The following is a 27472-nucleotide window of genomic DNA, read 5'->3' on the forward strand; positions in this document are numbered from 1 at the left end:
CAACTTAATTAACCTCTCTGTGCCCTGTTTCCTCATCTGTAAGATGAGGGCTGTTGGAAGGATAAAATGAGATGATCTATGTTAAGCGTTTAGCACTGGGCTTAGAACATAGTAAATGTTAGATAGTGTTTACAATTGTCGACAGCATGTTAATATCTAGACCCAGAAAGCTTCGATTCTGCTCCTAGTTCTGTGACTTGTCAACTGTGTGATACTGGGCAGACCATTTAACTTCTCTGTGACTCAGATTCCTCATGTAGCAAACAGGGTGACAATCCCTGCATTGCTGACCCTACACGGTTGGCGTGAGGAGTAAATGCATTGATGTTTTTGAGGGTAGTTTGTAGATGGCAATGGGTTACATAAATGTAAAGCATAATTATATAATTGTTGCTAACAATAAGCCCTGTACTCAGTTATGACATTTGTTTAAAGATTTCACTGACTATGTACTTTTCTTTTGCATTAGTTGGAACAGAGAGAAGGACAAGAAATGGCTACAATTTCCTATGTACCATACAGGTAGGAAGTAGGAACTGAGTTTATTAATAGCTGGTACACTTAGTTCTGATTTTCCTTCCATTTAATTCCGTGTGTGTGGCCAGTTGGCCAGAGTTGTCAGAAGGAGATCAAAGTACCCAGTGATTATTTCACATATGCTGTAATTAGGCCCTTGCCCTCATGAAGTATGTTGTTTCGGTTGGTGATGGCTCAGGCTAGCAGCCAGCCTGCTGCCTCTTTGTAGTGAAGAGAAAATGGGGTGGTCATAATCTTGGATGGGGGAGTGAAGTGTTTGTTGTGGTCAAAAAGGTCCACGAAATACTTCGCAGGGAAATTGGAAACAACAACAACAACAACATGGAAAGTAGCTTCGGTTCTGTTCAGACTCTTGGTCCAGCTCCTCCCGGAATGCTGGCTATTGTTGATCTGTTTGATGCACATCAGGAAGAACATATAGACAGAAAAGGCCCATGAAGAGGTCTTTGAAGTGGAGTAGAGGGTCTGTTACAAGCAGGAGGAGAGATTTAAAATGAAGACTCCTCTTTGGACTGGAAAGATGAAAGCTGAGAAGAGCTAGACTCCAAAGGAAGGAGGTAGGATGAGCAGGGACCTCACCAAATATAGTTCAGGGGAGGGGCAGACATCACTTAGGTTAGACATGGAGATAAGTTTTGAGCAAGTACAGGTATGCCTAACTTGCAACAGCTGGCAGGAGACTTAGCAAATATGTTCTTCAAAAAGCCGTATCTACAAATGGAAATGGAAAAAAGATATAGGTAAGGTTTTGTATCTGAAATGTGCTTCCTAATGGAATATTAGAGGAATTCAGAATATTTGAGGATCTTGCTGTAGAGGATAGAGGATGAAGTCAAGGATGGCCCTATCCTTTCGTCAGTGATCTTTTAGTGGACATAAATACTGAGTGAATCTTTGTGACCATGGGAAACGTTATTTCCCTGAGGCTGAGTTCCATCATCTGTATTATGGGAATAATAATAGCATTACCTCATACGGTTGTTGTGAGAAAAAAGTGAATCAGAACATGTGGAGGAAGGGCTTCACAAATGTTAGCTACTATCATTATCATTATCATCATTATTACTTGTTATAGAAATAAGCCTTCTTCAGAACACTTCTTTATAGACTAATTGAGCATCACATGCCTATTTGCCTGATTTCAGTAATGATGGGTAAATTGGAGACCAGAAGAATAAAAGGTTCTCTCTGAAATAATAAATCCTGAAAACTCCATCTTCTCTATTAATTATTACAAACTCTTAGAGAAATCTCAAGGCTAGCAATTTCAACACAATGCATATGTTACTGACTATTCTTTTGAAAATAGGTTTTGCATTGTCTGTTTTGGATAAGAGAAAAATTATCAGAATATTTCAGTATGCTATCTTCCATCACTTCTTAAGATTGGCCACTTAATAGCTGTAAAATGTTTGACATTTATGAACTACCAATTAAATCAGCTGTACAAAATTTCAGCATTGCAGTCCAAGTTGCACTCCTTTGACATAACTGCAACAATCTTTCTTTTTTATTCTGCTTTGTAGCTGTGTTTGTCAGGTCATCATAAAAGCCAGCTCTTCCTTAGCATCCTCAGAATTGATGAGCAAAATCAAAAGTAAAATACGTGGCAACTTCACGCATGGAAACTTCACACAAGATCAATTGACGTTATTAGTAAACTCTGAGCATGTTGCAGTGAAAAAACTAGGTAATTTTTTTGGGGGGGTAGATTTTGCAGTATGAACTTACTTCCTTTATTATAGAACTCATAATGCATACCTGGTTAAGAATTCTGAGTTCAGAAAGGAGAGAAGTTACCTTTATGCTTTTTCCATATTCTTGGTACCCACTCGATCTGATGACCTTTCTACCTTTAAGAACTTATGGAAGAACGGAGTGCTAGAGGAGTTACCAGAGACTGCTGGTCAGCTCTGGATATTAGCAATGGTCAGTCCGTCAATGGAATGGGAGGATTTTCCCTCTTGCATAAATACTCAGAGACCTGAAGAGCTTCCTTATTAACACACAGTAGATGCCCAATAGATAATTGCTGATTTATTGATTGACTCAGCCATCTTATTCATCTTGGCAAGTGATCTGGGAACTGTCCCAGATTTCTCTCGTGGATATTCTCTGATTAGCAAAGCTTTATTGGTAAAAGTGTGAGGTTACCAGGCCACTCCACTTCCTTCCCAGCGCAGCTTTATTCCTTTTCCCCAATAGACTGCTGTAGAAATCATTGAGCTCACACAGCTCTAATGCCAGATAACACACACAGGCATTAGAACGCAAAATCCTTGGCAACATACTGATTAAGTATCAGAGGGCAGCCTGTGACAGTGCAGGGGTGTCAGTGAAATGGAGGGCAGAAACATGTTGAAGCCACAGGCAGAGCCCACCATGTAAATGACATTAATGAATGTGTCCTAAGAGTGAGAGGAAGGCACCTTTCACTCTCACTCAGAATGGAGACTGGGATAGCTGAGCAAAGCTGGCTGGTCCACTTCTCACACCATTCTCTCAACACCTGAGGGAAATATTTCCAGAATTAGGGCCATGAAACCCAGTGAGTGCTCAGTAAAAACCGGGAACTTATCATATAGACTTAGCCCAGGTCACATCTCCCTTCAAGTGACAGCAAAACCTTGCCTTAACAGCCCTCTGTGAAAGTTTGCCCTGTCCCTCAGCACCAATATCAAAAACAGAGCCCTAGACTGTGTGCAGTGGCTTACACCTATAATCCCAGAACTTTGGGAGGGTGAGGCAGGAGGATCACTTAAGGTCAAGAGTTTGAGACCAGCCTGGGCAACAAAGCAAGACTTTGTCTCTACAAAAAATAAAAAAAAAAAAGTAGCTGGACATGGTGATGCATGCCTGTAGTGCCAGCTATTCCCGAGGCTGAGGCAGGAGGATAACTTGAGACCAGGAGGTTGAGGCTGCAGCGAGCCATGATCACGCCATTATGCTCCAGACTGGGTGACAGAGTAAGACCTCAAATAACAAACAAACAAAACAGAGCTCCCCTGTCTATATTGATCATGTCAGATACACTGAGTTTACTAAAACAAAATCCATCTCACAGTCCGTTAAGAAGGGGGCCATCCCAGAGAGAGAAATTGGCCTACAGTCTCCTATCTTTGGACATAAAACTGATAACAGTGGGTATCTCAGAAGCTGGGCAATTGGTAGGTGGGAACTTTTGACTCTACACTCCACCGTGTGGCTTGAATTTTTTCAGTGCATATGTACTGTTTTAAAAACAAGACAAAACAATGTCAGGTGAGGTGGTTAATGCTTATAATCCCAGATCTTTGGGTGGCTGAGGCGGGAGGATTGCTTGAGGCCAGGAATTTGAGACCGGCCTCTATAACATAGCAATACGCTGTCTCTACAAAAAATTTTAGAGAAACGTATCTCATAAACTGGTTGTTTTAATGAAAAGGACTAAATATGTCGTTATACTGGGTGGTTTGTTATTTAAAAAAAAAAACACTCCATATAATGATATTTTCAATAAGGCTTGGTCCAAATGGCTAGATAGAAAAAGTTTTGTTTTTTATTTGCTGATCTTTACGTGCAGCGTAATAATGACGTTCATAATAACATATAATATTATATTATTATATAGTAATAATAATAATGGATGTTCGTAATACTTTTAAGTGCCTCTTGCCCTTTAAAATGTGCATACATTTTCTCTGTAGAGCCTGGAAATTGCAAAGCCGATGAAACAGCCTCTAAATACAAAGGGACTTATAAGTGGCTATTAACCAACCCTACGGAGACAGCCCGAACTAGATGCATAAAAAATGAGGATGGAAACGCCACAAGAATCTGGTATGTACAGGCCAAGTTCTAATTGCTAATTCAGATATACAAAGATCTGCTTAATTGGGGACATGTTTCTATGTCATTTGTCTGAGCATGCGCCCTTCCTCCACCTCTAGTGCCGGTCTTTCTTTCTATTACCTTTTGGACCTGTTTAAACATATGCATGCAACATAATAAGAAAAATTTTCAAGGAGACAAAAGATAAAAGTTATCCATCATCCCAGAAGAAAATTCAAGAAGACAAAAGAGAAAAAAGTCACCCATAACCCTACTGCCTGAACATAGCTGTTTTTAGGTTGACATATATTTTTTTCATCTAGCCTTTCTCTGTATGCCTTTAAGTTTTCTGTAGCAGTAATCACTGTCCTTGTATCAATAATGTAATTTACCATTTCATTCAATGGTTTATCAAACATTTTCCATGTTTTACATTTATGATCTTAATGTTCATTTCAAAAAACAACCTTGGAAACTGGTCTATAGTTGATGGGCTAGAGTAATTTACTAAATCACTCTTCTATTGTTGACTTTATCATTTTCCTTTTTAAAATCATCAGCCCTCTTTTCTTACTCTCTGCTGTTCATGGTTTATGCCATTAACTTAAGTGGGCAAAACCAGAGGGGCAGCAGGTTTTGACAGAGGCTTAAAAGCACTCTTTTAGAAAGCAACATTAGGGGCTTTCCTTTTCCTCCCTGTGTCTAATCAGTCAGCAAGTCCTGCAGCTTTGACAGTCATAGTCAGAGCTTACATCTAGCCTTTCCTTTCTAACCCCCCTGCCAGTACCCTGGTGCAAGCCCTTATTGCCCACTATTAGAGCTGTCTCCTTGCCATCTAACTTAACGGTACGCCTTACCCACCTCCGCCAACTATACTCTACACTGCTGCCAGCATGATTTTCCTGAATGGCTGCTGTCATGCCACGGTCCTGCTCCAGCTCCACATTGCCTCAAGAATTAAGTCGAAACCCCTAAATATAGTCCTTCAGACCGTGGACTTCCTCTCCTGCTGTCTCACTCAGCATTCTCCCTCCCTTTACCATACGCTCCAGTCAAAATGACCGTTTGCTGTTCTGGGCTCAATGGGCGCTTCCCAGGTCTCTTTCTCTGCTTGTGCTATCTGCTCTTGGAGTTGGGGGAAGAGATTTTTCTCTACCTCTGTCCTTTCAGTGCACAGCTCAGCTCAAATGCTGAAAGTAACGTCTCTTTCCTTGGTCGTTTGATAGATTCAGTTTTGTTTATACAGCTTTTCATCTTATATTTGCCCTAAGTTTCAAGTAGTTACATTTAGAGTTTTAAACCCCCTATTTACAAGTTCCTTGAGGGAGGGATGAAGCCCTGCCCTGTTTGCCTGTGCTACCTATTACCATTCCTAGAATGGAGTGGGTGCCCAATAAATGTGTTAGCTGACTTGAAATGAACTGGTTTGAATTGGGTGAGACACAGGGGAGGGTGGATGATGAGGGCCAATGAGCTATCGAGGGCTCTATATTAATTGTTTTAGGTTAATATGCTGGATAGAGACCACATTCCAACAGGAATTTCCCCTTAAAAGAGGGGTAAGAAGTGACAGTGAGAGTAAAGAGTTATGTCTAGAGGGCCGGAATCTCTGTCTTGACGCTTGGTCAGCAGGACATTCCCACGCCCCATTCCCAGCTCCCTCGCCTGTTTATCTTGCTCCCTAAGAGCAAAATTTCTTCATTTCACAAAGAAGTACTGGGCTCCCACCTTTGCTATCTATGCCAGGAAGCTGGGGGCAGGTGAGGAGAAGGCATGCTAGGGATACTCCCACTATTTGCTTAAGATTATCTTTGCCTCATCCTCTGATGAGAAAGCTCTTTCCTCTTTTTTTCAGTTCAATCAGCATCAACACGGGCAAGTCTCAGTGGGAAAAGCCAAAGTTTAAACAATGCAAATTGCTTCAAGAACTTCCTGACAAGATTGTGGATCTTGCTAATATTACCATAAGTGATGGTAAGATTGTTTTGTACATATAAGACAAATTATGGAACTTCGATTACTTTGCCTACTTGACCTCAAACCAGAGAGAGTATAGGCAAACCCCACTTAGGAAAATCTACCTTACGACAATGCAATTTCAGAACAAAGGTAATTAATGTTGGTGGAGGTGGTGGTGGGGCATGAGATGTTAGGACTATCAGTGTTTCAGTGATTTTTGTTTGGTTTTGCTATATACATATTTTTTTCTTTTCTTTCCTTCTTTTTTTTTTTTTTTTTTTTTGAGACAGAGTTTCACTCTTGTCGCCCAGGCTGGCGTGCAATGGCGTGATCTCAGCTCACTGCAACCTCTGCCTCCTGGGTTCAAGCAATTCTCCTGCCTCAGCCTCCCGAGTAGCTGGGATTACAGGTGCCTGCCACCACACCTGGATTTTTTTTGTATTTTTAGCAGACCATGTTGGCCAGGCTGGTCTCAACCTCCTAACCTCAAGTGATCCACTTGCCTCAGTCTCCCAAAGTACTGGGATTACAGGTGTTAACCACTGCACCCGGCCTTATTTTACTTTTTTGGCTAATTGTTGTTTTTATTTTATTTTAATTTTTAAAAAGTTTTAATAAGTAATACTTCACCAACTTCAATATTCGAAAAAAAAAAAAAGGGTATATGTAAAACATCTCCACCCCACTGCAGACCTTAGCCATTCAGTTACTATCCACAGAGATATTTTGTGGATCCATTTTATGGATCCATAATGAAATATGTATATATGTACACACACACATTTATATATGTGTGTATGTATATATATACACACACACACATACTCTCCCTCACTTTTTGTACACAGAGTGGAGCATGCTATACACACTATTCTTCACGTTGCTTTTTTCTGTTAACAATATATTGCAGAGATTATTATATCAGCATATAAAGAGTTTTCTCATTCTTTTTTCCCCCTCTGCACTCTATTATATATACCACAGTAAATGTGCCACAGTTTATTTAACCTGTTTCCTATGGATGAGTATTTAGGTTGTCAGTAACATTTTTCTATGAAAACACGACTGTACAACTATTTTTGTGTTTTTTTCATTGTAGGGAAAATAGTATAACATACTTTAAAAAATACTCACATTTTTGGTAGTGTATAAGATGTTTTAGAGTTAGCATTGTCTAAGCAGCTGATTTAGAAGGTTGCATTTCTTTCAAAAATACATTTGTAGACCATGTTAGCTTTTATTTTCGTTTGTGACGCTGTTAGCATAATTCATACTGTTAGGTAAAAGAGATTCAAAATAAAGAGTATCTCTTTAAAAAAAACCACTGCTTTGATGAATATTACACATATGTCACAATTTTGAGAAGGTAGGGGCATACCTAAAGCATAAATCTTTGAATGTGGAATTGCGGGGTCAATCATACTTTTGATGGTGTCAAAATGCTCTCTGTAATAGTTAGAGCAATTTAGATTCCCACTTGCAAGGTATGAAAAGTGCCTTTTTCACAACTCCTTCATCAACACAGCATGTTTGTTATCAGACTTCTGGATCTTTTTGCGATATGATAAGCAGAAATTGATATCTCAATGTAGTTTACAAACTTTTTAATGGAGATATTCGCATATCATAAAATTCACTCATTTAATGTGTACAATTTAGTGGGTTTTTAAAAGCATATTCACTAGATTGTGCAACCATCATCACTGATTCCAGAATATTTCATCACCCCAAAAAGAAACCCTGTACCCATTAGCAGTCTCTCCATTTCTCCCCCATCCCAGCTCCTGGCAGCCACGAATCTACTTTTTTATCTATGAATTTTGTCAGTTTGGGGCATTTCATGTTTCTGAGGTTCATCCAATGTTGTAGCATGTATCATTGCTTCATTCCTTTTTATGAATGCATTATATTCTATTATATATATATATACCACATTTTGCTTATTAACTCATCAGTTGACGGACATTTCTTTTCCACCTTTTGGCTATTATTTAAAATCTGGTTATACACACTTATGTACAGATTTTATGTAGACATATGTTTTCAATTTTCTTGGGTATATATTGACGAGTAGAATTGCTAGGTCATATGGTAACCCTATGATTAGTTTTTGAGGAACTTCAAAACTGTTTTCCACAGCAGTTGTGCCATTCTACATCCCTGCCGACTCTGTATGAAGGTTCCAATTTCTTCATATCCTTGTAAACACTTATTACTATTGTCTGTCTTTTAGATTATGACTGGTAGTAATGCCCCCCAACACACCTTTATTCTTTTTTTTTTTTTTTTTGAGACGGAGTCTCGCTCTGTCGCCCGGGCTGGAGTGCAGTGGCCGGATCTCAGCTCACTGCAAGCTCCGCCTCCCGGGTTCACGCCATTCTCCTGCCTCAGCCTCCCGAGTAGCTGGGACTACAGGCGCCCGCCACCTCGCCCGGCTAGTTTTTTTGTATTTTTTTAGTAGAGACGGGGTTTCACCGTGTTAGCCAGGATGGTCTCGATCTCCTGACCTTGTGATCCGCCCGTCTCGGCCTCCCAAAGCAACACACCTTTATTCTTGGTGTTAGTAATTTGTGTCTTCACTTTTTTTTATCCTGGTCAGTCTAGCTAAAAGTTTTTAAATTTTATTAATTTTTTTAGACTCTATTTTTTAGAGGAGTTTTAGATTCCCAGCAGAATTGAGCAGAAAGTACAGAGCTCCAGCATATGCCCTCCCCCAACCACATGCACAGACTCCCCCACCATCAACATCCCCCACCAGAGTGGTACGTTTATTACAATTGAATGTACACTGACCCATCGTTATCACCAATAGTTCATAGTTTTATATTAGCGTTCACTCTTGCTGTGGCACATTGTGTGGGTTTGGATAAATGTATAATGACACGAATCCACCATTACAATATCATATGGGATATTTTCACTGCTCTAAAAGTCCTCTATACTCCACTTATTCATCCCTCCTTCTTCTCAACCCCTGGCAATTACTGATCTTTTTACTATCTCTCTGTTTTTGCTTTTTCCAGAAGGCCATATAGTTGGAATCTTACAATATGCAGCCTTTTCAGATTGGCTTCTTTCACTTAGTTATGTGCATTTAAATTTCTTCCATGTGTCTTTTCTTGGAGTGGCAGCTCATTTCTTTTTGGCACTGAATAATATTCCATTGTCTGGATGTACCACAGTTTATTTACTCATTCACCTACTGAAGGATATCTTGGTTTCTTCCAAGTTCTGTTAACTATGAATATAGCTACTATAAACATCTGTGTGCAGGTTTTTATACAGATGTTAAGTGTTCAACTCATTTGAGTAAAGAACAAAAGGTGTGGTTGTTGGATTGTGTGATAAGAGTATGTTTAGTTTTGTAAGAAGCTGCCAAATTGCCTTCCAAAGTGGCTGTACCATTTTGCATTCTCATCAGCAATGAGAGTTCCCGTTGTTTCACATTCTTTCCAGCATTTAGTGTTGTCAGTGTTTTAGATTTTGGCTATTCTAATAGGTGTGTAGTGGTATCTCATTGTTGTTTTAATTGGCAATTCCTTAACGACATATGGTGTTGAATAGCTTTTCATATGCATATTTGCCGTATTTATGTCTCTTTTGGTGAAGTGTATTCTATAGGTTGAATGTTTGTGTGCCCCAAAAATTCATATGTTGAAATTCTAACCCCAATGTGATGGTATTTGGCAATAAGGCCTTTGGGAGGGGATTAGGTCATGAGGGTGGAGCCTTCATGAATGAGATTAGTGCCCCTATAAAAGAGGCCTCAGAGAGCTTCTTTGACCCTTTCACCATGTGAGGTTACAGTGAAAAAATGACGGTCTGTGAGCCAGGAAATGAGCTCTCACCAGACACTGAATCTGTTCTTCATAGACAACTTGCCAGACATGGTTCTACTGCATAAAATGGGTCCCTCCCATAGTGAAATGTCAGAAATTGAGGCACAGGCATTCCAGTGCCTCTCAGAAGGACCAGGGAATTGGCCTTGAAGCAGTGAACTTCTCAGACTTGTTTTCCTTGCAGAGGATGCAAGTTTGAGATCCTTGCTGAGGACTATGTAGAAGAATTAGGAAAGCAAGCACAGCTCTGATTATTTCTAGATCAGAAACCAAGAGTCAGGGCAATAGGAAATGTTACAGCTTGAAGTGAGTGGGACGAAAGTTAGAGGGTTTGTGTTTCACGCTGACCTCCCTCCTTCTGAGTGACACATTTTCTTTAGAAATGCTAATAGAATTTTCTCTTGTGGAAGAAAAAGTTAATAAACAGCCATAACAACAACAAAAACACTGCACTGGGTTGGGATTTTTAGAAAATTGACTGTGAGAAGTCATTTTATATATATAAAGAAACTATCGCGGAGTAAAGGAGCAGTTGGATGATGACTGTAATGTATATAACTGAAAAGTAAACTATCAAATTTATTATCTTTGGAAGAATCCTTCTATTCTACTTGTAAATTAGGGGCTTAATGAACAATGAATACAATATAAAGGAAAGAAAAATGTATTCACGCTGAAACAATTTATTTTCTTTTGCTTTCAATCTTGCTGACAAGCATTAGATATCTTGGTTGAAGAAAAACTCTTCAGCTCTCTCACTTAAATGCTCCTTTTTCTTAACTCTTTAATATCACAGAATTAGAAAAGGTACCTTTATTTCGAAGTTCTTTGGATTCTCTTCTGTGCTCAATGTTTGTTACCTCCATGATATTAAAGATGCATCAGGCTCTAGTGAACTTGACTAGAACTTTTCACAAAACTATTTCCTGTCTGTGTCCATTCCACCATCAGGGTAGGATAGTGAGTGCTTAAGAGAAAACAGTGGGATTTCCAGGAGGTCAGGTAGAAAGACTGCAAAGCACAGCTGTCCCAACTCCCAACACAGTGGAGAAAAGGGCCAAAGGCACAGATGCTGTAAAAAGTGATATTGAAGAGCTCAAGCTTTGGAGTCAGCATTGGGTTAGAATATTTCAATGTTTTAACTTCTTCATCTATATAAAGGGAATAATGTGAGTACTTTCATGACTAATACAAAGGTTATTGTGATGAACAGATGAGAAAATGCATGTATAATGCCTTGCTGTTGTATCCTATCTCCAGAAAGCCCACCAACTCATTCCCTCTTTGTCAATTGGGAGTTGAATCAGGGCTGGCTTGTGACTGCTTAGCCCAGTAGAATTTGGGAGAAGCGACTTTGCCAATGATGGGACTAATTTTTAAGGGGACTGGAAGTTTCTGCATCCTTTCTCTTGGTACACTCTCATTTGAGATGCTTCCTCAGAGCCAGACACCATGCTGTAAGAAGCCCAAACAGTGGAGTGCTGAAAAATATTTAACAACCAACTCTACCCAAAGAAGGTACTGATTTGTAGCTTTTGCCAGTTTTCATGATATAATACCCTCTACTCCATGGCTGAATACAACCTACAATGTAATGTATAGTGACTGAACTATAAAGTTGGTAAGAGATGCATGCGCAGATACAGTAGATATGCAAATAATCACAAGAGCTTAGATTAGTAAAATGTAGCAAAATAATTAGAAAGTGAAGATGTTTCAGCATCATTTTAAAATATAATTTATGCAATTGTAAGTTTATATAATTTAATTTTTAATAATGGCCATGTTTAACAACTAGTTCACAGAATTCCTGAAAATTTAACAATTGGTTCTCACCAGCTGGTACAAGTTAGCTCCAGTACATCACAAGCCGGATCCACATACTACTGAGCCCACACCACTGGGGGAGGCCATGTGTAGGGAGTGCAGCCAACAGCCCCAACTGAACAGTCAGCATCAATTGCCTGCCATGTGAGTGAGCCCTGTTGGACATCCAGCCCAGATTAGCCTTCTGATGTATTCAGCCTCAGCTGCTATCTGACTTCAACTGTATGAGACACTCCAAGTAAGAACACTCAACTGAGCCTAGTTAACGCACAGAATCATGAAGGATAGTAATACATTATTGCTTTAAGCCATTAAGTTTTAGGGTGATTTGTTATGCAGCAATAGATAACCTGGAGCACTGGCTCACAGAAATTGCTCAGTAAATAGCAGATATTATTATTTTGAATGTTGTAATTACTGGCAGATTAACTGTAACAGTATTTCAAGGAATGAGGATCAATTTATTTTGCAACAAATAAAGGAGAAGTCCCTTTATTACTTTTGCTTGAGGACCAGGAATTTTTACACGATGAGTGTAATTTAGCTTGAATTTTCCTTAAAAATTATACAACTCCAGAGAAAAAGTCTATAATTACTTTCCACAGTATAGCTAGTCTCCCATTGGCCTGCTGTTTACTTTCATTCTGCCACAGCAGGGACTACGTGAAAGTGAAATTGCACCACTGAAGCCCAAAGAATCATGACTAGGTAGCTCTTGCTATTTTCAACAAAGTCTGAACAATTTAATAAGAGCAGTAGAAAGACCCGTGAATGAGCTCACTATCTTTTTCTATCATGCCTAGTCTTAATATTTTCTCAGCTTTTTTAACTTACCAGAAGATAGATGTTAACTGGGACAAAATATTAGTTCAGAAACAATTACAACCTTGTTTAATCTCCTTTCTGCCTCCCATCTCCTCAGGGAGAACTCTGTCTTTGCTAGTTCAGTTCCCATGTGAGGCATTGTTGGACAAATTGGGGTAATGGTTGGGGAGGAATTGAGAGGATCTTTTATGATTGCTGAATTTACATTGATGAGAACAGAAAGTTGTTTGCAGAAATAAAAGAGAATAAAGAAAGAAAATAAAGAGGAAAAGGAGAAAGCAAAAAGTAGCCTGTGTAGGCTTTTGAAGGTGTTAAGTTGTGGGGAACTTGGGATAGGAGAGAGATTTGAGGAGACACTGATAACTGTGGAGGTCATTGAAAGAGAGAGAGGAAGAGAAATACAGAGAGAAAGAGAGAGGATGAATTTTATGCTGAATTATTTTGTTTTCTGAAACAGAGTTGACTATTTGTAATATAACCTGGGTTAAGTGTGTTATGAGTGTTGGCTCTCTCGGGAATTTTTCTTAACAAATTGTATTTTTTATTATTTTCCTTTATATTTTGGTTACTGGACTTGAATATGAGTGCTTTAAGCTAGGAAGACACCACAAGAAAGCTCAGCTTTATATGTGTTATATTTAACTAAAATCGAATTTGTGCTGTATTCGTTTAACAAAGCTCTTCACTTTAAAAGTGAGTCATAATTCAAACAAAACAATTATTTAGAAGAAGCATTTATGAGACAAGAACTTTTGGGCACTGACAGGATATTTGATGATTTTGAATATTAATGCTAATTTTAAAATTTAATTTGTTATTGTCATTGTGACATGTAAAAATCATTTATTTTAGAGATACATACTAAAGTGTGGATAAAATGATATCATATCCAGGACTCGCTTTGAAATAATATGGGGTTGGGGAAAAGGTGAGTGGAAGTGTAGAGAAAATGAGATTAGCCATTCATTGACACTTGTTGAAGTTGGGTTATTCATGAGGAACATGGAGATTCATTATACAATTCTTTCTACTTTTGTGTATGCTTGAAAATTTCCATAATAAAAAGTGAAGAAAAAAGTGGGTGAGTTAATATCTATTGTTCTTACTCTCTGGAAAATCTAAATTAACTGCTTTTTATTATGACATAGTCCATATTTGCTTTTTTTTTTCCTGTGGTTTGATGGTTCTTGACAGGAAAATGTAACCATCACCCTTAGTTATGAAAACATAGACTGAGTGTTTGCTGATATTTGAGTATAAGGTGGGGTCTACTTAACACAATCCAATACTCAAAAGTCTCAATTTAATTAGAATCAAATTTCAAGATAATTCTTCAGGGACAAAACGATTTCCCTGGTGCATATGAAAAATGATTTAATGAATGAAAACTTTTTAATGAATAAAAACGTGACTTATGTTCTACTTTCTGGGACTACGCCTATTGTAGAAACGAAGGGCCAATATTTTCCTTCTGTAAACATGTTACCTTGGTAGGTATTCTCATCTCACCCTCTTTACTCTTTAAAGGGAAGGAAGCACACCAGAATGGCAGAAGACTAAGTCATGCAGCTTTTATGTCTCAACTTTCTTTCCCCAGAGAATGCTCAGGATGTTGCAGAGCATATTTTAAATTTGATAAATGAATCCCCAGTCCTGGATAAAGAAGAGACAAAGATTATTGTTTCTAAAATATCAGATATTTCACAATGTGATGAGATAAGTATGAACCTAACCCATATTATATTACAAATAATCAACGTTTTTTTGGAAAAGCAAAACAATTCAGCCTCTGATCTGCATGAAGTAAGCAATGAGTAAGTACTAATACTTTGGTGAAAGACATTATTTTTAAAAAATGTAAAATGCAGTCGGCCCTCTGTATCTGTGCATTCTGCATTTGTGAATTCAAACAACCACAGATTGAAAATATCCTTAAAAAAATCTTGTGTCGATACTGAGTAAGTACAGAATTTTTTCTCGTCATCATTCCCTAAACAATACAGCATAACAACTATTTACATAGCATTTACATTATATTAGGCATTATAAGTAATCTAGACATAATTTAAAATATACAATGATGTGCATAGGCTATATGAAAATATGACCCTATTTTATATCAGGGACTTGAGCATCTGTGGATTTTTGTATCCATGGGAGTCCTGGAACAGATCTCTCAAGGATACGAACGGACGACTGTATATATTATCAATTTATCGGCATACAGTCATCATAGATTTTAAAAGTCAGGCAGTTACACATTGAAAGCTCAGTTAGTACAATGCAATGGGGTCACTTTACTCGAACGTTCGTTGTGAAAGGATGTATTCAAATTCTAATCGAATCTTAGTGATAACAAGTTTTCAAGTAAACAGTTACCCCAAACCAAACCCCTAGTCCATTCCCCCAACTTTTGTGCTCCCTCAGTGTTCTTAATGTCTATAAAATGTATCCAACCAGTGCTAAAGTGGAAAACTTGAGAATAGTACTAGTTACCTCCCTCTAACTCACAACCAATTAATAACCAACTCTTGTATTTGTCACTGTACATCTATTTTTAAAATCCCTTAAATATTCCGGTGGAATTCATTTACTTCTCTCCATCTCCGCCACCACCACCCTATTCCTAGTCCCATTTCTCTCACCAGACTGTCTATAATAACCTCCTAAATGGTCTCTCTGCCTCCATTCTTGACCCTCTATGGGTCATCTTCTACATAGCACCCAGAGTAATCTTTTAATGTATGTATCAGATCATGTCCTTACTTTGCTTTTAAAACCACTAGGTGGCTTTCCATTACACGTAGAATAAAATCCAAACTTCTTATAAAGTCCTACGAGGCCCTGCAGGGTCTGGCTTACGTGTAACAATTTCATTAATTTTCACAACAATCTTTTGAGATTATTGTAATATTACTTCTAACTTTGCAGGTGAGGAAACTGAAGCTAAGTGAGATTATTTTATTTGTCCACACAGTTAGAAATTAGAGGAACTAAGATTTAGATGTCAACTTGTCTGATTCCAAAGCCAGTGCTCTTATTTAATAATTCCTAAACGATATAAAGATAGCGATTAAAACTCAAAGAAAAGTCTTGCAATGAGGAAATCTTGCAAGGAGGATGGGTTTTTTACTTTTAAAGGGTAGGATGCTCTTCTCCATCTGTGGTTTCTTGCAGAATTCTGAGGATAATTGAGCGTACGGGTCACAAGATGGAGTTTTCTGGGCAGATAGCAAATCTGACGGTGGCCGGGCTGGCTTTGGCTGTGCTGCGGGTAGACCACACGTTTGATGGCATGGCCTTCAGCATTCACTCCTATGAAGAAGGCACAGACCCTGAGGTGAGTGCAGCTCAGGGAACTGAGAGCCAATCAGCCAACCACTGTTTCAAGTCTTCATTCATTTACTCCTTGGGAGAGAGAGAGGGCACTCTGTTAAGGTTTTTTTTTTTTTTTTTTTTGAGACAGAGTCTCGCTCTGTCGCCCAGGCTGGAGTGCAGTGGCGCGATCTCGGCTCACTGCAAGCTCCGCCTCCCGGGTTTACGCCATTCTCCTGCCTCAGCCTCCCGAGTAGCTGGGACTACAGGCGCCCGCCATCTCGCCCGGCTAGTTTTTTTTTTTGTATTTTTTAGTAGAGACGGGGTTTCACCGTGTAGACCAGGATGGTCTCGATCTCCTGACCTCGTGATCCACCCGTCTCGGCCTCCCAAAGTGCTGGGATTACAGGCTTGAGCCACCGCGCCCGGCCTCTGTTAAGGTTTTAATCTTCAGGGGACCTTATGGAAATACAGACATCCCAGGTAAGATTCATATATAATCTTTAGTAGTCTAATACCTTGGTTGGAATGGTGTCTGGGAATTGTGCAGTGATACCACCTTTGGCCCTGTTACCCCAAATTATCTCAAATGTCAGTTTATTATTGGCCACCATTTAAAGAACACATTATATGTTGGACATTGTGCTACTGCCTCCTTTGTGCAGATAAGGAAACAGAGAAGTAATTTACCCAAGAACACATAGTCTAATGGTTAAGCCAGGATTGAAACTTATGTCTGTCTGGCTTTAAAGCTTGGGTCCTTTCCACCATATGATACTACCTTAGCCTTTGGCATGTTATAGGCTGCCAACCCTACTCAAAACAATTTCAGGGGTTAGATTTTTTTAACATTAAAAAAAAATAAAGTGTACATATAAGAAAATGCACAAATCCTAAGTATACACCCTCTGAATTTTGACAAATGCATACATCTATGTAATCCAAACCCCTATTAAGATATAGAATGTTGGCCAGGTGCAGTGCCACACCTGTAATCCCAGCACTTTGGGAGGTCTAGGTGGGAGGATCACTTGAACCCAGGAGTTTGAGACCAGCCTGGGCAATATAGTGAAACCCCATCTCTACAAAAAACTAAAAAATTAGCCAGGCATGGTATTGTATACCTGTGGTCCAGCTACATGAGAGGCTTAGGCGGGAGGATCGCTTGAGACCAGAAGATCAAGGATGCAGTGAGCCATGACTGCACCACTGCATTCCAGCCTAGGCAACAGAGCGAGGTTCTATATTTTTAAAAATGATATAGAATATTGCTATCACCTCTGAAAGCCCCTTTGTGCTGTTTCCAAGTGAAGCTCTGAAACTACTACCTGAAGTGGCAATCACTGTTCTTACATTTTTCTGACAGTTTTTCCTGTTCTACAACATTATATAAATGAAATCTTATAATATGTACTGTCTTGTATAAGGCTTCTTTCATGTAGCATAATTTTTTTAGTCATCCTTTTGTTTCAGTAGTTTGTTCCTTTTTATTGCTGAATAATATTCGAATGCATGGATATACAACAGATTCCTTGTCTATTCTCCTCTTGATGGACATTTGGATTGTTTCCAGTTTGGCTATCATGAATAATCCTGCTATGAACCTTTGTGTATAAGTCTTTATGTGATCATATGTTTTTGTATGTCTTGGATAAACACCTAGGAAAGGAATTGCTGGCTCATAGGTATATGTTTATTATTTATTATTTCTTTTTATTTTTTGAGATGGAATCTCACGCTGCTGCCCAGGCTGGAGTGCAGTGGCGCTATGTCTGCTCACTGCAACCTCTGCCTCCAGATTCAAGCGATTCTCCCACCTCAGCCTCCCATGTAGCTGGGATTACAGGCACTTGCCATCTTGTCCAGCTAATTTTTGTATTTTTAGTAGAGACAGGGTTTAGCCATGCTGGCCAGGCTGGTCTCAAACTCCTGGCCTCAAGTTATCCACCCACCTTGTCCTCCCAAAGTGCTAGGATTACAGGCATGAGCCACCTCACCCAGCCTGTAGGTATATGTTTAAATGTATTAGAAACTGTCATAGTGTTTTCTAGAGTGGCAAATGAAGTGGAGTAATTTTCCCTGTTCATATTGGTTATTTGTTTGTCTTTGGTGAAATATCTGTTAAAATCTTTTGCCTATTTTTAAATTGGGTAGTTTTCTTTTTATATTGCAATAGTTTTTGGGATACAGGTGGTTTGGGGTTACATGGATAAGTTGTTTAGTAGTGATTTCTGAGATTTTTAGTGAACTCGTCACCTCAGCAGTGTACACTCTGTACCCAATATGCAGTCTTTTATCCTTCACCCCCTACCACCCTTTCCCTTGAGTCCCCAAAGTCCATTATATCATTCTTATGCCTTTGTGTCCCCATAGCTTAGCTCCTACTTATAAGTGCAAACATATGATATTTGGTTTTCCATTCCTGAGTTACTTCACTTAGAATAACAGCCTCTAGTGCCATCCAAGTTACTGCAAAAGACATGATTTCATTCCTTTTTATGGCTGAGTAGCATTCCATGGTGTATATATACCACATTTTCTTTATCCACTTGTTTGGTTGATGGACACTTAGGTTGGTTCCATATCTTTGCAACTGTGAATTGTGTGCTTTAAACATGTGTGTGCATGTGCCTTTTTCATATAATGACTTCTTTTCCTTTGGGTAGATACCCAGTAGTGGGATTGCTAGATGGAATGGTAGTTCTAAGTTTAGTTCTTTAAGGAATCTCCATACTGTTTTCCACAGTGGTTGCATTAATTTACATTTCCACCAGCTGTATAAAAGTGTTTCCTTTTCATCACATCCACGCCAACATCTATCGTTTATTGACTTTTTAATTATGGCCATTCTTGCAGGAGTAAGGTGGTATCTCATGGTGGTTTTAATTTACATTTCCCTGATGATTAGTGATGTTGAGTATTTTTTCATATGTTTATTGGATGTTGGTCTATCTTCTTTTGAGAATTGTCTATGTATGTCCTTTGCCCACTTTTTGATAGGATCATTTGATTTTTTCTTGCTAATTTGTTTGAGTTCCTTGTAGATTCTGGATACTAGTCCTTTGTTGGCTGCATAGTTTGCAAATGTTTTCTCCCACTCTGCGAATTGCCTTTGACTCTGCTGATTATTTCTTTTGTTGTGCAGAAGCTTTTTAGTTTAATTTGATCCCTTTTATTTGTTTCTGTTTGTGCATTTGCTTTTGGGGTCTTAGTCATGAATTCTTTGCCTAGGCCAATGTTCAGAAGGGTTTTTTCCGATGTTATCTTCTATAATTTTTATGGTTTCAGGTCTTAGATTTAAGACTGATCCATCTTGTGTTGATATTTGTATAATGTGAGGGATGGGGATCCAGTTTCATTTTTCTCTGTGTGGCTTACCAATTATCCCAGCACCATTTGTGGAACAGGGTGTCCCTTCTCCACTTTATGTTTTCACTTGCTTTGTCAAAGATCAGTTAGCTGTAAGTATTTGGCTTTATTTCTGGGTTTTCTATTATGTTATATTGGTCTACATACCTATTTTTTTTTTTTTTTTTTTTTGAGATGGAATCTCACTCTGTCACCCAGGCTGGAGTGCAGTGGCCAGATCTCAACTCACTGCAAGCTCTGCCTCCCGGGTTCACACCATTCTCCTGCCTCAGCCTCCCGAGTAGCTGGGACTACAGGTGCCCGCCACCACACCTGGCTAGTTTTTTGTATTTTTTTAGTAGAGATGGGGTTTCACCATGTTAGCCAGGATGTTCTTGATCTCCTGACCTCGTGATCCACCCACCTCAGCCTCCCAAAGCGCTGGGATTACAGGCTTGAGCCACCGCACCCTGCCTACGTACCTATTTTTATACCAGTACCATGCTGTTTTGGTAACTATAGCCTTGTAGTATAATTTGAAGTTGGGTAATACGATGCCTCCAGATTTGTTCTTTTTGCTTTGAATTGCTTTGGCTATGTGGGCCTTTTTTGATTCCATATGAACTTTAGAATTTTTTTCTAGTTCCGTAAGAATGATGGTGGTATTTGGGTGGGAACTGTATTATCTATAGATTGCTTTTGGCAGTATGGTCATTTTCACAGTATTGATTCTTTCTATCATGAGCAAGGGATGTGTTTCCATTTGTTTGTGTCAACTATGATTTCTTTCAACAGTCTTTTGTAGTTTTCCTTGCAGAAATCTTTCACCTCCTTGATTAAGTATATTCTTGGTTTTTTTTTAATTTTATTTTAGTTATTTTGCAGCTGTTGTAAAAAAGATTGAGTTCTTTATTTGATTCTCAGCTTAGTTGCTGTTGGTGTATAGCAGTGCTGCTGATTTGTGTACATTGATTTTGTAACCTGAGACTTTACTGAATTCGTTTATTAGATGTAGGAGCTTTTTGAATGAGTTGTTATGGTTTTCTAGGTATACATTCACATCATTGGTGAACGGCAACAACTTGACTTCCTCTTTTCCAATTTGGATGCCCTTTATTTCTTACTCGTGTCTGATTGCTATGACTAGGACTTCCAGTACTATACTGAATAGAAATGGTAAAAGTGGGCATCTCTCTTATTACTGAGTTGTAAGTGTTCTTTATACATTCTGGATACAAGCAATTTATCAGATGTATGTTTTGAAAATGTTTTCCTTATGGCTTGCCTATGTATTTTCTTAATAATATATTTTGATGAGCAGTTTTTCACTTCCTTATTTTCTTTTTTCTTTTTTCTTTTTTTTGTTGTTGTATGAGAGTGGGTCTCACTCTTTTACCCAGGCTGGAATGCTGTGGCTTGAACACAGATCACTGCAGCCTTGACCTCCTGGGCTCAAGCAATCCTCCTGCCTCAGCCTCACATGTAGCTGGGATCACAGGCATGCACCACCATGCCTGACTAATTTTTTAATTTTTTGTAGAGATAGGGCTTCGTGGCCCAGGCTGGTCTCGAACTCCTGGGCTCAGGCAATCCTCCCACCTTGGCCTACCAAAGTGCTGGGATTACAAATGTGTGCCATTGTGCTCACCAAAAGTTTTTAATTTTCATGAAGTCTAATTTATAGTTCTGTTTTCTTTTATGAATAACCATATATGACTTGTATAGGATACTTTTGTCTATCAGGAAGCCATGAAGACATTCTCTTATGCTTTTCTTTAAAAGCTTTATGATTTTAGCTTTCATGTTTAAAACTCAATTAATTGATTTATGTATTCCGTGAGGTAGGAGTTGAGGATCATTTTGTTTTATGTAGATATCCAGTATTTCCAGCACCATTTATTGAAAAGACTTTTCCTTCCCCATTGGCTTGCTTTGGTACCTTTGATGAAAAATCAAATAGTTGTGTAAATGTAAGGCTATTTTTGGGCTTTCCTATTCTGTTCTGTTTTGTTTTGCTTTGTTTTAACTCTTATGTTATTACCAGGTCGTCTTGGTTCCTAAAGTGTTGAAGTCAGGTAATATAAGTACTTCAACATTGTTGCTTTTCAAGATTGCTTTGGTTATTCTAAGCCTTTTGCATGTCCATATAAATTTTTGAATCTGCTGATCAATTTATATAAAAAGCTTGCTGAGATTATGATTTGGATTGAGTTGAAGTTATTGGTCAATTTGGGGAGAATTTGTTTCTTACTAATATCGAGTCTTCTAATCTAGGAACATTTATTTAGTTCTATTTACATTTCTCTCAGCAATGTTTTGTAGTTTAGGTAGGCAGATATTGCATGTCTTTTGATAAATTTATTCCTAAATGTTTTGTTTTTTGATACTGTTGAAAATGGAATACTTTTAAAACTAGATATTCCAATTATTTGCCGTTAGTATATAAAAATGGAATTGATTATATATGAAATATTATTTATATTATATGCTATAATATATATATACACACATTTTGTTTCTTACACACTTGCTAAATTCACTTATTGCTGCTAATAATTGTTTTAGAGATTCCTTAGAACTTTCCATGTGAGCCAACATCATCTGACAATAGAGAGTTTTATGTATTCTTTACTGATCTTTATTCCTTTTATTTCTTTCTGGGGGCCTATTCTGATGTTTAGTACTTCCAATAAAATGTTGAATAGAAGTGGTTAAAGTGAGCATCCTTGTCTTATTTTTAATGTTAGGAGAAAAGTATTCACTGTTTTTCCATTACTGTGATGTTACCCATGTTTTTGTTTTGTTTTTTAAAAAGATGTTCTTTATTTGATTGAGGCAGTTACCTTCTACTCCTGGTTTCCTGAAAAAATTTATCACAAATTGTTGTTGAATTTTGTCAAAAGCTTTTTCTGTATCTCTCGAAGTAATCATTTGGCTTTCCTCTTTATTCTCTTAATATGGTAAATTATATTGATTTTAAAATATTAAGCCAATCTTGCATTCCTGGAAGAAACCCTACTGGTCATGATGTATCATCATGTTTATGTATTACTATTTTCTAAGTGCTTATGTTTTGTGAAGTATTTTTGTCCTTACATTCATGAAGAGTATTGGTCTGAAATTTTCTTTTTTTGTGATTTATTTGTCAGGCTTTAGAAAGATTTTGGCAACATTCTAAAAGTGAGTAGGGAAATGGTTCCTCTTCTACTTTCAGAAAGAGTTTGTGTAACATTGCTATCATTTCATTAAATGCTTGATAGGGTTCACTAGAAAACGCTCTGGGTCTGAAATTTCTTTGTGGGAAGTTTTTTGATATCAAACTAGATTTATTTAGTGGATAGAGAGCCATTCAGATTTTCTGATTCATCTTGTGTCAGTTTTTGGATAGTTGTATTTTTCTTGCAGAGTTGTATTTTTCTAAGAGTTTATTTCATCTAACTTGTCAAGTTTATTGGCAATAATTTATGATATTTTCCTTTTTTTTAACATCTGTAGGATTTATAGCAGGAGTTAGCAAACTTTCTGTAAAGGGCAGATAATAAATATTTTAGGCTTTGCAAGCCACAGGTGGTCTCTGTCTGCTGAATGTTCTTATATTTTTGTTTTTGTTCTGCTCTCCGTTCCTCTTGCCTCTTGCCCTCTCCTCTCCTTCTTTCTCTTCTCCCCTCTTCTCCTTCTCTCCCTTCTCCTGTCTTCTCCTTCCTTCTCTTCTCCTCTCTTCTCGCTCTCTCTCTTCTCCTCTTCATCCCTCTCTTCTCCTCTCCTCTCCTTCCCTTGCTTTCCTCTCTTTTCCTTCCCTCTCTTGTTCTCCTCTCTCCCTCTGCTTCTTTCTTTGTGCAACCTTTTAAAAATGAAATGTATGTTGTGCAACTGTCACCATCATATGTCTGCAGAACGTTGTTCATCTTCCCAAAACTACTGGGGAGGTCAGCCTCCCCAGTAGCTGACCCATTGAATAACAAGTCCCCATTCGTCCCTCTCCTAGCCCTTGACAATCACAATTCTTCCAGTTCGTGTGATTTTGACTACTCTAGGTACCTCATGTATATGGAATCATACAATATTGGTTCTTTGTGACTGGCTTTTTTCACTTTGCAAAATGTCTTCAGGGTTCATCTATGTTGTAGCATGTTAGAATTTGCTAATTTTTAAAAGTTGAATAATGTCCCGTTGCATGTATTTACCACATTTTGTTCATTCATTCATACAGGGGTTCTTTTTGAAGTGATGGAAATAGTCTAAAATTGATTGTAGTGATAGTCGCACAACTCTGAATGTGATGAAAGCCAATGAACTGTATACATTAAATGGATAAAGTATATGGTATATGAGTAAAGTCTCAATAAAGCTATTAACAACAACAACAAAACCTAAAAATGGCATGTAAAATCTATTCTTAGCTTAGAGCAACACAAAAACAAGCCTTAGGAAGGATTTGGCTTGCTGGTTCATTTGTCAACCTCTGATTTACAGTAATAAACCTTCTTTCATTTCTGTGTTGGTAATTTCTTTTTTTGTTCCTTTATTTTTGATAGCATAGGGATTTTTCCATTTTGTTGATCCTTTTAAACAACTTTTGGCCTTGTTAATTTTCCCTATTACTTGTTTTCTACTTTTTGATATCTGATTTTATATTTATTACTTCCTTTCTTATACTTACTTTGGTTTTATTTTTATCTTCTTTACATAGCTGCTGCTGCTCTTTCTCCTTCTTCTTCTCCTTCTTCTTCTTCTTCTTCTTCCTCTTTCCTCCCCCTCCTTCTCTTCTTCTTCTTCTTCTTCTTCTTCTTCTTCTTCTTCTTCTTCTTCTTCTTCTTCTTCTTCTTCTTCTTCTTCTTCTTCTTCTTCTTCTTCTTAATGAAATCTCTCTGTCACCCAGGATGGAGTACAGTGGTGTGACTATAGCTCACAGCAACTTTCAACTTCTGTACTCAAGCAATCCTCCCACCTCAGCCTCCCCAGTAACTGGGACTACAGGCACATACCACCACACCCGGCTAATTTTTAGATTTTTAGTTTTTGTAAAGACAGGGTCTTTGTTGTCTGCTGTGGTCTCGAACTCCTAGCTTCAAGCAATCCTCCTGCCTCAGCTTCCCAAAGTGCTGGGGTTACAGGTGTGAACTACAACTCCTGGCCTGTCTAGCTTCTTAATGTGGATCTGTAGATCATTCATTTTAGACCTTTCTTCTTTTGTAACATAATCCTAAAAAGCTGTAAATATCTTTGTAAGCACTGCTTTAGCTGTAGTTCACAAATTTTTATATGTTGTGTTTTTATTATGTCAGTTCAAAATATTTTCTATTTTTTTCTTTAGTCCGTGGATTATTTAGGAGTGTATTATTTCAATTACAAGTATTTGGAGCTATCTAAGATATCTTATTATTATTTTTTAAGACAGGGTCTCACTCTGTCACCTAGGCTGGAGCACAGTGGCACAATCACGACTCACTGTATCCTCAGCCTCCTGGGCTCAGGTGATCCTCCCACCTCAGCCTCCCGAGTAGCTGGGACCACAGGTGCATGTCACCACACCTGGCTACTTTTAAAAAAATTATCTGTAGAGATGAGATCTCTCCATGTTGCCCAGGCTGGTCTCAAACTCAGCTTCTCAAAGTGTTAGGATGGCAAGCATGAGCCACCCCACCCAGCCTAAGATATCTTATTGTTATTGATTTCTTGTTTATTTCATTTTGGTCACAGAATATACTTAGTATAATTTCAATCCATTTACATTCGTTGAAACTTATTGTATTAGTCAGAGTTATCTAGAGGGACAGAACTAGTAGGATATATATGTGTGTGTATATATATACACACACACACATATATATATGAGTTTACTGAGTATTAACTTGCATGATCACAAGGTCCCACAATAGGCTGTCTGCAAGCTTGAGGAGCAAGGAGAGTCAGTCCGAGTCTCAAAATTGAAGAATTTGGAGTCTGATGTTCAAAGGCAGGAAGCGTCTAGCACAGGAGAAAGATGTAGGCTGGGAGGCTAAGCCAGTCTCTCCTTTTCACATTTTTCTGCCTGCTTTATGTTTGCTGGAAGCTGATTAGATGGTGCCCACCCAATTAACGGTGGGTCTGCCTTTCCCAGCCCACTGACTCAAATGTTAACCTCCTTTGGCAACACCCCCACAGACACACCCAGGATCAATACTTTGTATCCTTCAATCCAATCAAATTGACACTCAGTATTAACCATCACAAATCCATCCCTTTCCAAGTTGAACCCATACACATCTCCTGAGATCATACATAATCTTCAAATAAAGACAATAATAAGGTCATAATTATGCTTAACATAATACAACTATCCTTTGTACAACTGGAAATGCACAAATCCCCAACACAAATACTATTACATAAAATTAACAATACTTAAATGCTGATATGAAGTCAGTAAATCCTATGTCACACGATAAAGGAAAAAAAGAAATAAAATGAAGACATTTTCTTAGTACAAGTGTATACATGCACAAACATGTTTTTAACAAAAGAAGGAGGAAATACTCATGACAATTACAGTCTCTGTTTCTGTAGCTGGTCACGTGGTCGTAGCTGGTATTGATGACTACCTTCTTCTGCTACCCATTCTGTATTCCCTTTGCCTTCAGCAAGCACCTCTGCAGGTCGTGGTTTTTTCCTGGTGGAGTGACCCAAGCCTTCATTCTTGAAAGGTGTGGGCCATTTGTAGTCCTGCCTGGTTGGGCTGTTGTAGTTTCCCATTGACCTTAATCACAGGGCATGGTAACTCTAAGAGATGCCCTAATGGATCTCCTATATTCCATGCGTACCTTACCTCTGTTGTGGAGTAGGAGACTGATTTCATCTTGATAGTCCAGGTCAATCACCCCAGCCAACACTGTAACGCCCTTCTTAGCCTATTGACTTAAAGATAGGAGGAGCCCAAAGTGTCCAGGTGGCAATCTTAACTTCCAGTTTAAGGGGATCGATGTTGTGTCTCCTGGTGGCAGCGTTCCTCCCTCTGGAACTAAGACCTCTAGGCCAGCCGAATGTAATATTGTGGGAACAGGAAGCAAAAATTTTGCTAGTGGATCATTAGGGGTGATGGTGAGTAGTGTCACTTCCACTTCCAACTCTTGATTCCTGGAACTGTGAATCCTGGCTATGGGAAAAACAGTACCAATATTGGACACTGATTCAGAGCACTTATTTTGTATCCCAGTGTGTGATTTATTTTGGTGAATGTTTCACACGGAATTAAAAAAAAAAAAGTGCATTCTACAGTTGTTGGATATAGGTCAAGGTGCCAGCAGTGTTGTTCCAATCATCTCTGTTTTGTCCTAGTTGTTCTCTAGTTGAAAAGGGTGTTAAAATCTCTAACTTTGTGCAACTGTCCATTTCTCCATTTATTCCTTTCAAGTTTTGCTTTGTTTATTTTGGGGCTCTTTTATTAAGCACATATACATTTGTGTTGGTTTGTCTTTCTAATACTAATCCTACCCCCAAACCTATTTATTATTACTAAATATCCCTCTTTATCTTTCATAATACTGTCTTGAAATTATTTTATCTGGTTTCAATATAAAAAACCAGGTCATCCAAGCCTTCTTATGGTTACTCTAAAAGGTACAAATATATATTTTATATTCATTTGCTTTCTAGCTGTCTTTATATTTAAAGTGTACCTCTTGTAGATACCATATAGTTTGTGTTTCATTTTTTATCCATCCTGATAATATCTGACTTTTAATTGGAGTGTGTAGTTTTTTAAACATTTAATGTAATTATTTATGTGGTTAGATTAGAACTATCATTTTATTTTAATTTCTGTCTATCCCTCTGACTTTTGTTCCTCTGTTCCTTCTTTCCTGTTGTCTCTTGCTTTATTTTAACATTTATTATAGTTGAATTTTAATTGTTTACTGACTCTTTAATTATATATATTTGCCTTTCTTTCTTTCTTTCTTTCTTTCTTTCTTTCTTTCTTTCTTTCTTTCTTTCTTTCTTTCTTTCTTTTCTTCCTTCCTTCCTTTCTTCCTTCC

At 38.1% G+C, this 27472-nt stretch overlaps 1 protein-coding gene across 2 annotated transcripts in view; it reads left to right on the top strand.

Moving 5' to 3' along the window:
- ADGRG4 (adhesion G protein-coupled receptor G4) overlaps nt 1-27472 on the top strand; it is a 110804-nt gene that overhangs the window by 50920 nt on the left and 32412 nt on the right. For both annotated transcript variants that reach the window (XM_011948784.1, XM_011948783.1), the window contains exons 7-12: nt 470-522; nt 2064-2227; nt 4224-4356; nt 6203-6321; nt 14395-14611; nt 15975-16137. In XM_011948784.1, the coding sequence (XP_011804174.1) occupies nt 470-522; nt 2064-2227; nt 4224-4356; nt 6203-6321; nt 14395-14611; nt 15975-16137 (849 nt within the window). The remainder of the gene's footprint in view (nt 1-469; nt 523-2063; nt 2228-4223; nt 4357-6202; nt 6322-14394; nt 14612-15974; nt 16138-27472) is intronic.

The sequence above is a fragment of the Colobus angolensis genome, unplaced genomic scaffold (assembly GCF_000951035.1).
Source record: "Colobus angolensis palliatus isolate OR3802 unplaced genomic scaffold, Cang.pa_1.0 Scaffold283, whole genome shotgun sequence".
NCBI lineage: Eukaryota > Metazoa > Chordata > Mammalia > Primates > Cercopithecidae > Colobus > Colobus angolensis.